This window comes from Lynx rufus, unplaced genomic scaffold (assembly GCF_022079265.1).
Source record: "Lynx rufus isolate CCGP_SWC_20201006 ecotype Redwood Valley unplaced genomic scaffold, mLynRuf1.p SCAF_1, whole genome shotgun sequence".
In the NCBI taxonomy this organism is placed as follows: Eukaryota; Metazoa; Chordata; class Mammalia; order Carnivora; family Felidae; genus Lynx; species Lynx rufus.
In genome coordinates, this window is record NW_025814823.1 from 117,014,739 (window position 1) to 117,026,954 (window position 12,216).

General features: G+C 39.5%; 1 protein-coding gene across 1 annotated transcript; it reads left to right on the forward strand.

Annotated features, from left to right (window-relative positions):
- Window positions 1-9,178: 9,178 nt before the first annotated feature.
- On the forward strand, window positions 9,179-11,635 carry PCDHB1 (protocadherin beta 1). Its single transcript, XM_047099522.1, has one exon. It carries the CDS (start codon window positions 9,179-9,181, stop codon window positions 11,633-11,635), a length of 2,457 nt encoding a protein of 818 aa, XP_046955478.1.
- Window positions 11,636-12,216: the final 581 nt, after the last annotated feature.

Genomic DNA, 12,216 nt, shown 5'->3' on the forward strand with positions numbered 1-12,216 from the left:
AAAGATAACACCTAAATCGTCACTTCTTGGGCACACTTGTGCTTCAGTCCAATCAGTCCCTTTGCCTAAAACAGTTCTTTCATGCGAACAAAGCTGCTTTTTGTGTTTTTGAGAATAATTAATTGGCAAACAATGCAGAAAAAGCTATCTAGCCTCATGCTAATTTCTTGAGAAAACTGACAAGCAGCTTTGTGTAAGACGAGGTATTGGCCGCCATAACTCACACAGACTTTTGTACCGCCTTTGATGTCTTAGGCATTTTGTTGGAATAAACCAACACACCAAGGTTGGATGATCTAATGTCTGTCACACACGAAGACAACAATTACAAGCATGCACTTAGAATCTGGGAGTAGAGAGAGAAAAAAGTCAACATTTTGCAATAAGGGATATTATTTACTATCAGCTGGTTTCCTTGCCAGCCTAAATATCTAAAATCAAGGGGTTCTTACCCCCTCCATATCTGGCATTGTAACTTAGTCAGTCACACGGCCCTTTGAACCAGTTGGGATTGGCCAGTTCCTTTGTCAGGTGAAAACCTCTGCAGCAAGTCATGAGACTAAACTGGGCGGTGTCGCTGTCCGCGTCTAGGGTGCTGAACTTTAGGCGTGGCTAAAGAGGTTTCCTTTGCATGACAACTTCCGGTAGGGCGGGGTTGGGGTCTTGTGCCAAAAAGTGGATCCATCTGCCACCTGGTGGTAGAAAAGGAAAATGCTTTTGATAAAGTTTAAAGAGGACTTTGGATTGAGACCCTAAACTCTGAAAAAAAAAAATTTGGAAAGGTTGGAGATCTTAGACCTCAGGAAGTGGGTTTTGGGAGATCTGCCTATTCTTAAAATCCATAAAGATATAAAGGAGAATTGAGAATTTTCAGAGTTATCTCTCACTTCTGTCCAAGAAAATAATCTACAAATACATTGGTTTTCCCAAGCATTTCTTTCAACACACCTTTGTTACCAGATAGGTATTTGAGAAATATTTGTACGTATAGGAATTCAGAAATATTTACTAAAAATACTAAAATAAATGCTCTATCTTATGAGCCACATACATTCAAGAAATCATAGCTGAGAGTATTGCTTTGATTTCAGCTTCTGGGAGGAAGAAAAGTGTACTTATATTTAGATGTGGTAATATGTAATAGGAGTTCTAGGAGTAAAACTTGGTTTTTTTTCCATTTTCTTCCTGTAATAGTATATAGGCTATCAGAAGGCTGAAAATAATAGGGTTTTTTTGGTATGCTTATTATTTTTACTCTGTGTATTTTACTGTTTTACCATGCATATTTTTATACAGTGATGAATAAATCACTATGAATTCATTAAATTCATAATTACACTTATAATTACATCCATAAGGGAATGGAGATCCCCTTAGGTTGCTAAGTAAATATAGATTCTTTGATAGGTAACAAGAAAAAAAACAAGAGACAGAGGTAATGACATGCCTCATTCAAATCTTGTTATTTTTATAAAAATACTGTAAAAAGTAGATACATATTTATAGAAGCTCTAAAGTCAAAATTCCAACTAAACATCAAATTTCTATGTCTCTACTGGTAACCTCTCCTTCCTAATTGTTTTAATATCGTTCTTTCCATCTTTTGAAAAAAGTTACTGCTATATAGCCAAAGCCTTACTGTATGTTTAGGTGTATGGGTTACAGTGTAAAATAAATTCTGTCAAGTTGAGAGTAAAATAAATTTCTTTCTCAAATGAAAAAACATCAATCTCAGAAAAAAAGACCTATCCAGGAAGTATACTTGGCTTTGTCAGCCAATCCAGTTAATATTAGTATTCTAATAGATATTTTTTTCATTTGCTCTTCTATGGATCTTAACACAGAAAATATAGTTATCATTTGTTTTAAGGTATAAAATATTTTCAGAGTATTAATTTTAATAAAATATAGGTACTGTGTTTGGGGTTGTTACATGAATTGTCTTCAATTATAAAAGGGAGAAATTGGTTGGAATTTAATGAAGAGACAAATTATCACTCTAGTCTAGGTTCCATTTGATTAAATTGGGAAGTTTAGCAAACATTTGTCAGGTTTCATGGAAAGACACCTGTAACCTGTGCTACCAGAGTCAATATGGAAAACAAATAAGCATGAATAAGGGCATGAAAGCCATCTGTTTAAAAGACGAATGTAATATAAATCTTGCCTGTAAATGGTATTGGTTTATGTCTTCTTACATTACTGTGAAAGACTGAAACATTAGACGCACGTGCACATGAAGGACAATAAGAGGTATTGTCGTTCAAAACAACAGATGGCAGATCAAGAGCAGCTGCAATAAATTGAGCTGCCTAAGAAGACTTCTGGACCCCTGAAGCCTCCTGTTCCTGCCAAAATGAATAAGAAACCTAAAATGCATGAAAAAAAACACATGGAAGAAAAGAAGTCTAAAATCGTAGTAAAGTCTGAAACAGCAGATGTGACCTCAGTGCTTCAAAATACATTGGCTCCTAAAAATAGATATTTTTTTTCCAGATTAAGGAGTATATATGAAAGAAAATTAGAGGGCATTTTAAATAGCAATATAACAATAACAATCAAAATAAATATCCTAAATATTACAACACTAAGACAACTTAAAGTTTGGATACAGTAATAGAAAAAACAGATGGAGAGATTCTCCAATATTCTAGTTAGATAGAGTATTTTTTCTGAAAGAAGTTGAAAATAGTGACAAAATTCTCAGAATAATTTCAGAGGCATTTAAATGTATGGTATAGAGGTAAATAAAGTAAACATAAGTGACCCGTTTTGCATAAATGTTAGAACAGATTTTTATTTAAACTAATTTTATAAACAGGAAATATAGAGTTGTATAGAGCAGAACATGGAGTAAAAAGAATTTGTTTTCCAATTTAAGCCTAATTATATTTCTCTGGCTTGCCTGAGTTGATTTTCAAACAAACAAACAAACAAACAAACAAAAATGGCACTTGTGTAATAATGTAATTACAAATTCCAAAATTCTTTTGTGCATATATATTTTAAAAGATTTTTTTTAGAACAGTTTTGGTTCATGGGAAAACTGACCCCAAAATACAGAGAGTTTCCATATATTCCCTGCCCTGACACATATACAGCTTCCCTCACTATGATCATCTTGAAGCATATAGTAGTGCATTTGTTACAACAGATGAACCAACAGTGATACATCATTATCTCCCAAAGTCCATAGTTTACATTAAGTTCACTCTTGGTGTTGTGCATGCTATGGATTTTGACAAATGTATGATGACCAATATTTACATTATAGGATCAAACGAATAGTTTTACTACCCTAAATCTCTGTGGCTTTCCCACTAAGATTGGGAGCAAGGCAAAGATGTTCCATCTCACTACTACTTTTAAACATTGCACTGGAAAAGGAAACAAAAGGTGTACTGATTGGGAAGGAAGAAAAAAACCACCTTGTTTACAGATTACATGATAATGTATATAGAAAATCTGAAAGACTCAATTAAAAGAAAACTCCTGAACTAATAAGCAGTTATAGCAATGTTGCAGAATATGATGTTCATATACAAAAGTCAATCATTTTCCTATATACCAGTAATGAAGAAGTGGATTTTATTTTATTTTTTTTTTTTAATTTTTTTTTCCACGTTTATTTATTTTTGGGACAGAGAGAGACAGAGCATGAACGGGGGAGGGGCAGAGAGAGAGGGAGACACAGAATCGGAAACAGGCTCCAGGCTCTGAGCCATCAGCCCAGAGCCCGATGCGGGGCTCGAACTCATGGACCGTGAGATCGTGACCTGGCTGAAGTCGGACGCTTAACCGACTGCGCCACCCAGGCGCCCCGAAGTGGATTTTAAAATTGAAAACACAATACCACTTACATTAGTACCCCTGAAAAAATGGAACACTTTGGTATAAACCTAAGCCTAAATATGTACAAGATCTATAAAACTATAAAACTCTGATGAAATAAATCAAAGAACTAAATAAATGGAGAGATATTCCATGTTCATGGATAGGAAGACTCAATATTGTCAAGAAGTCCGTTCTTCCCAACTTGATGTGTAATCAATGTAATCCAAATAAAAATCCCAAACAGATATTCTGTGGATATTGACAAACTGATTCTAAGTTTATATGGAGAGGTAAAAGACCCAGAAGAGCCAACACAATATTGAAAAAGAACAAAGTCAGAGGACTGACACTGCCTAACTTCAAGACTTATTATAAAGCTACACTGATCAAGCCACCGTGGTATTGGCAAAGTAATAGACAAACAGACTAGAATAGAAAGCCCGGAAATAGGCCCACATAAAAATAGTCAACTGATCTTCGACAAAGGAGCAAAGGCTATGCAATTGAAAAAAACCTGGTCTTTTCAAAAAAGAGTGCTGTAACAGCAGGCCATTGACAAGCAAAAAATAATTCTAGACATAGACCTTATACTCTTCACAGATTATCTCAAAAAAGGATAAAAGCCATCTTGATTTCTTCCAAGCTCTGGCAATTATGAATAAAGCTGTTCTAAACCTCTGTGTGCAGAGCTTTGCATGGACCTTAGTTTTCACATCTTTTGGGTAAATAACAAGGAGAGCAACTGCTGGATCTTACAGTAAAATAGAAACACAAAACTATAAGACTCTTAGAAGATAGGAGAAAATCTAGATGAACTTGAATGTGGAGATAAATTTTTAGGTACAATACCAAAGGCATGATCCATGAAAGAAATACTTGATTAGCTTGACTTCGTTAAAATTAAAAATTTCTTATCTGTGAAAGACAATTTCAAGAGAACAAAAACACACGTCACAAGTTAGGAGAAAATATTTGCAAGAGACATATCTGATAAATAATCAAGATTAATATATATTTAAAATATACAAAAAATTCTTAAAACTCAACAAGAAAATAAACAAACTAAATATTGAGTCAAAGACCTTAACAGACACTTCACCTAACAAGAATTAAAGATGGCAAGTAAACGTATTTTACTTTGCATGGTAAAACAGTTCTCAGCACCAGGTGATGTATGGAATTGTTGGATCATTATATTGTACACCTGAAACTAATATAACTGTTGACTGGAGTTAAAATAAATTTTTTAAAGTTCTCATTACAAAAAAAAAATGGTAACTCCATATGGTGATAGATGTTGACTAGACTGACTGGGGTGATCATTTCATAATCATACAAATACCAAATCATTATGTTGTACACCTGAAACTAATATAATGTTGCATGTCAATTGTATCTCAGTTTTTGAAAAGATTCCCTAGGAGGCCATAAGTTTTCACATAATGTGTGAAACACTGGGAGAAATATTGCCTTTTTAAATTTTTTTTCAACGTTTATTTATTTTTTTTTGGGACAGAGAGAGACAGAGCATGAACGGGGGAGGGGCAGAGAGAGAGGGAGACACAGAATCGGAAACAGGCTCCAGGCTGTGAGCCATCAGCCCATAGCCTGACGCGGGGCTCGAACTCACGGACTGCGAGATCGTGACCTGGCTGAAGTCGGACGCTTAACCGACTGCGCCACCCAGGCGCCCCGAAATATTGCCTTTTTAAACAAAAATCCTGTAGATATATATCAACTAAGGGTAAATATGTCTCATTTTCTTATAAAGAGATATTCAGGATTCATATTCAGAATATATGAAGAGCTACAAATCAATAGAAAAAAGATAAGTGATTCAATGTAAAAACTGGGCAAGAGAACTGAACAACCGTGCCCCCACCCAAAGGATAACCAGGTGACTAAAGACATATTACATAGTGCCCTGCCTCATCAGTAATTAATCATCAGAGAAATGCAATTAAACCCACTCTGGGAGAACAAGAATGGTTAAACTTTAAAAAGATGAGTAATGCTAGGTGTTGGTAAGAATTTGCACAGCTGGAGGTTACACTGCTGGTGAGAGTATAAATTGGTACAACCTCTTAGCAGTTTGGCAATATGAAGTAAAGCGAAAAAGAACATACCCTATGACATCAATGCCTCTTCTAGGTATATGTCCCCTCCCCCAAATTATGTACACAGGTCTACAAGGTGACATATAGAAGGGCACGCTGCTGTGAATAGTAGAACAATAGAATGAGTAAATGAGTTTTGCTGCACTCATACTGAAAAAGACAAAAGCAATGCCTGACTGCTAGCAGCCCTGATACTCCAGGCTGGGCCATGGTGTTCTCCTGTTGAACGAAAACAATTTCATAGAACACCAGCATTACACGAGGCTGTGTAATGTGATAGATCAAAATTAAAACAAGAGCACACCTTAATCATGCGTGAATATAGACAGAAAAGAACACTGTCCAGTCCACAAAAATGATCAAATATCCCTCTGTGCTAAAATGATTTACCAGTCACAGCTTGTTTGCCAATCACAGATTTACCTTCTCCTTTCTGCTTTTCTATGTAAGAATTATAGAGAAGATATAAGAATTATATAAGATACAAGATAATTATAAGAATTATTAATACACCCAACTATAGTATCAACTCCATTGCTGATAGCATCCCATCCAGAGTAAAGTCCTTCTTCATAGCACCCCAGATCACCTTGCACAAGACTAAATACTCTAAGTCCTTTCCGACACCCTCTTACTGTGATTCCCCATGATTCTCTGTGGTATGCAATCTCCTTTGTTGGAGTCAGAAAATACAGCTCTTTTCAACTACAGGTGCGTTCCTGATGCTCTATGGCCAAAGGGTATTGACAATACTCTGGAATTCTATACAGCAATGGAAATGGGTGAACAAGAACTAAACACAAAAATGTCAGTCTCACATGGAGCTAAATAATGAAGGAAAGAAACTAGACTTAAAAGATTACTCATCATAAATGTTAAGGGTTTTTTTTTAGCATAGTGAAAATATTGCCATCTGTACATTTTATTGTATGTACTTTTATATACAGTTTTTTTTACATTTATTTAATTTTGAGAGACAGAGAGAGACAGTGTGAGCAGGGGAGGGGCAGAGAGAGACGGAGACACAGAATCAGAAGCAGGCTCCAGGCTCTGAGCTGTCAGCATAGAGCCTGATGCAGGGCTCAAACCCACGAACCGTGAGATCATGATCTGAGCTGAAGTCGGAAGCTTAACTAAGTGACCCAGGCACCCCTATATACAGTTTTTTAAAGAGGCAAAATTAAACTGTTTAGGGCTGCACACTTAAGCTAGATATTAATTTAGGTAATGGAGATTGGGGGATCCATTAACTCCTTCATGTCAGGATGTCAATAACATTATATACACTTTTCAGTCATTTTTTTTCTCATTTGGAAAATATGGTTTAGATTTCTCATAAGTGGCAGTAACTCTATAGCACCTAGCATAGAAAATGCTGAGCACAAATGGGGACTCACCAAATGCTTTTGATGGACATGAGATGAGAGTGTCAAAAGACAGGTTCTAGTTCCTACTGCCAGGAATAGCTGTATGAACTGGGCAAGTAATTTCATCATTTGGGCCTTAGTTTCTTAATCTTTAAAAAAATCGAGGGGAGTATTGGACCCTATCTTTTTTGAGGTCGTTCATCATTCTTAAACATTCTATGATCTAATGATTGTAAACGAAACTCTGAACAAGTATCCCCCAAATTTCTATCAGGTCATTTTCTTTTTTTTTATTTTTTATTTTTTTTTTTTTTTTTTTAAATTTTTTTTTTTCAACGTTTTTTATTTATTTTGGGGACAGAGAGAGACAGAGCATGAACGGGGGAGGGGCAGAGAGAGAGGGAGACACAGAATCGGAAACAGGCTCCAGGCTCTGAGCCATCAGCCCAGAGCCTGACGCGGGGCTCGAACTCCCGGATCGCGAGATCGTGACCTGGCTGAAGTCGGACGCTTAACCGACTGCGCCACCCAGGCGCCCCTCTATCAGGTCATTTTCAATATATCTAAGTAGTCTGTTATTTCATTTCCTTTGAAATCCAAAGCCAAACATTTTCATTTCATTTATCCATTATGTTATTTGGGAAACACAGTAATATACTGATTAAGAGCAGAGACTCTGGAGTCAGACAAAATTAAACTGAATTCTTTCTCTAATCCTTATGAGGCAGGGGGTCTTGGAAGAGTGACATAACTTCTCCAGTCTGTTTCTTTGTCTTTAAAAAAAAAAAAAAGAGGGGCACCTGGGTGGCTCAGTCTGTTAAGCACACGGACTTGGGTTCAGGTCATGATCTCGCGGTTTGTGGGTTCGAGCCGCGTGTTGGCCTCTGTTCCCACAGCACGGAGCTTGGAGCCTGCTTCGGATTCTATGTCTCTTCTCTTTCACTCACAGTTTCTCTCTCTCTCTCTCTCAAAAATAAACATTAAAAAATGTTAAAGAAATAATGTGTACTTAATAGAGCTGTTGCAAGGATTAAATAATGCATGTAAACCACTTAACACAGTCCCAGTGCTATATAGAAACCATACCCAGTAAATATTACTATCATTATAATCCTAAGTGCCAAGCCAATTGCTTCCTGAGGGTGAGGGTTCTAGGAAAGGAATGGATTTGTGCATATCAAGAGCCTAGTTGGCCAGTTCTCCTATCAATGTACCTACTGGACACCAGGTTCCTGAAAGAAAAACCTCTGTCTGTCCCCTTTCTTTTTCCTGCTGACCACTTTCTCCAAACCCCTGCCCCTGCCTGACTTCCATCTGGCTCCAAAAGACACTGCAGGATCTTTTTTACTCCCCCCCCCCACCTTTTTTGGTACAAAATAGGTGATTTTATTAAAACACAGGGACAAAAGAGCTGCCTTTTTGACTCTCCCTTGATCTCTGGACAAGCAAGGTAGCTTGCTTACTCCTCGCTGTTTGCCGGTTGCTGCAGCAGCCCCAGCCGGCTCCCAGATTGGTGACTTCAGCTTAAGTGACTATCCTTATTGGCTTCTTAATTCCCAAGGACTTTTTTTCTGAAAGGGAATTAAAGACTCTGCGTTGCTTTGGCAACAACTTTCATCCTCTGCCTAACTCTCCAGAATGAGAACATATCTATTAATACACTGGATAGACTGGGGAGTTGAGTTGCTCAATGCAAATTTTCTTCCAAGTGCAAAACAGCTTACCGGGCTTTGCTAGCCCGGTGCTGCGGTTACAGAGGAGCAAAGCCGAGAGCAGCAGTTCCAAGAATCTGTGGGCAGAAAAGTGAAGTATACCCGCAACAGGTGGCGGCTGCTGCAGAGAGTGCGCTTGTGAGACCGGATGGCGGTTGCGCACAGAAAGCTCATGCAGAACAGGCAAGTAGGGTCTCTTCTCTTTTTTGTGTGCATATCTGTGGGAAGTGCAGCAACCATCCGCTACTCCGTGGCAGAAGAGATGGAGAGCGGTTCGTTTGTGGCTAATGTGGCTAAGGACCTGGGGCTGGAGGTAGGGAAGCTGGCTGCGCGCGGGGCGCGGCTGGTTTCCGAGGGCAACAAAGTGCACTTCCGGCTCCACCGCAAGACAGGGGATCTGTTCGTGAAGGAGAAACTGGATAGGGAGTCACTCTGTGGCAAAGCTGACCCGTGTGTTCTGCATTTTGAAATAGTCTTGGTGGAGCCACTGCAGTCCTTTCGTGTCGAGGTCAGGGTATTTGATATCAATGACAATGCCCCGATTTTCCTAAACAAGGAGCCGCTTTTAAAGATTCCGGAGAGTACCCCCTTGGGCTCACGTTTTCCTCTGCAGAGTGCCCAGGATCTGGACGTGGGCCTCAATGGTCTCCAAAACTACACCTTAAGCCCCAACAAGTATTTCCACCTGCATACCCGCTTTCGCAGCCATGGGCCCAAATACGCTGAGCTGGTGCTGGATAAGCCCCTGGACAGAGAGGAGCAGCCTGAAGTCAACTTGACAATTACAGCGGTGGATGGCGGGTCCCCTCCCAAATCTGGCATCGCTCACATCCGTGTGGTCGTTCTGGACGTCAATGACCACGTGCCTCAGTTCTCCAGATTGGTGTACCGTGCTCAGGTACTAGAAAATAGTGCCAATGGTTCTTTGGTGGTCACTGTGAGTGCCACAGACCTGGATGAGGGCTCCAACAAGGATATAACTTATTCCTTAGCTCAAAACCCAGAAGCAATTCTCCAGACGTTTCAGATTGACTCGCAGACTGGGGATGTTCGACTAAGAGGGCCCCTAGATTTTGAAGCAATTGAAACATATGATATTGACATTCAAGCCACCGATGGAGGGGGCCTCTCTGCCCACAGCAAAGTCCTGGTGGAAGTGGTGGATGTTAATGACAGTCCTCCTGAAGTGACAATCTCCTCTGTGTCCAGCCCTCTCCCTGAGGACTCCCCATTAGAGACTGTAGTGGCCCTTTTCTCTATCCGAGACCGGGACATTCGAGTGGGAGGAAAAATCATCTGCTTCCTCAGAGAAGACCTTCCCTTTGCAGTCAAACCTACTTTCCGGAATTCTTACTCTCTGGTTACTGACAGAGTCTTGGATCGGGAAGAGGTCTCAGGCTACAATATCACCGTTGTTGCCATGGATACTGGGCCACCCAGTCTGTTCACAGAAACTGTGATTGAGGTGCTAATATCTGACATTAATGACAATCCCCCAATATTTCAGGAAGACTCATACATTTTGACTGTTCGAGAAAACAACAGCCCTGCAATTTTTATTGGCAAAGTTCATGCTGAGGATCTAGATTTGGGTGAGAATGCCCAAGTAACATATACTCTGCTTCCTCCAGAAAGTGGAGATTTATCAGTCTTTGCTTACATCTCCATAAATTCAGACAATGGGAAGCTCTATGCACTGAGAACCATGGATTATGAGGCCATTCAAAAATTTCAGTTTGTGGTAAAGGCAACTGATGGGGGCTTCCTGTCACTGAGTAGCCAGGTTACTGTCAGAGTGGTTGTTCTGGATGACAATGACAACCGCCCAATGATCTTGTACCCACTGCAGAATGGCACCTTGCCCTGCAATGACCTAGTGCCCAGGTCTGCAGAGGCAGGCTACCTGGTGACCAAGGTAGTGGCTGTGGACGGTGACTCAGGTCAGAATTCTTGGCTTTCATATCATCTCCTTAAGGCCACTGACACTGGGTTATTCTCTGTTCAACAACAAAATGGGGAAATCCGTACACTGCGGCAGATAGCTGAAAGAGACCCCGTGGTTCAGAAACTTACAATTCTTGTTCAGGATCATGGCCAACCAGCTCTTTCCACTACTGCCTCACTCAACATTTTGCTGGTAGATGGGTTTTCTGAGCCCTATCTACAGTTTCGGGATCCATCCAAGCATCCTACAAGGGTAAATCCATCCACTAAATATTTGGTCATTTCTCTGGCTGTGCTTTCCTTTCTCTTTCTCCTCTCTGTCACAGTGATCTTTGTTATACACATCTACCAGAAGGTTAAATATAGAGAAAAGTTCACAGTTCAAGAGCATTTCTATGATGACTGTAATTTCCCTAACAACTTGGTACAAGAAGGAGCCAATGGATCTTTATCTCAGCCATGTCCCTATGAAATGTGCTCGGCCACTGGCACTGGCAATAGTGAGTTTCGGTTCCTTAAGCGCTTTATGCCCAACTTCCCCTTCCCACATGGCACTGGAGAGGCGAAAACAGAGGCTGGCTCCAGTTTACCCCCAGATTCTGGTAGGAATAGGTCTCGGGGGTCAGAGGGCCATGGCCAAGTACCTGATGACTATATGTAGTTCTTGCTCATGAGCTATAAGTAATCATTATTCATGTGTCCTCTGGAAGTTCATTAGTTCTGGACCTGGAAATGCTTAGTTCCTCAGAGATATCCTGTTATTTTGCCTTTAAATTGTTTTCTAGTAGACAGTTATGTATGCATGGGGAAGAAAACTAGCTTCTAGTTTTGATACATCAGGAAGCAGTTAGGTTTGAGAAACAGATATATAGCTTATCATTACTCAGAAATTTCTAGATTTTTATACCTTAGTAAGTGGAGATCTTCTTTGAATCATAAGGACACAAATGCCTGGTGAATGGTCCTCATAGATAATCAGGTAAAAGGAAAGGTAAAGAAAAAAAAAGAATTGACTTATTTGAGAATGTGAGTAAGGGTAGAAAGACTAAAGAGATTCAGTTCAGGAATGTTCTCCAAAATTAAGTTAGATGGGATTTCTTAATGGTCGTTTAGGCCTTAGGCAAGCCGAAACCTCTCTTTGTATACAGGTGTCTATCCCTTACTTATCAGAGAACAGTTATTTGAATGTGGAGAATAAAAGGTAGATGAGGGGAAAAAATCAGTAAGGCTTATTGTCGTTAA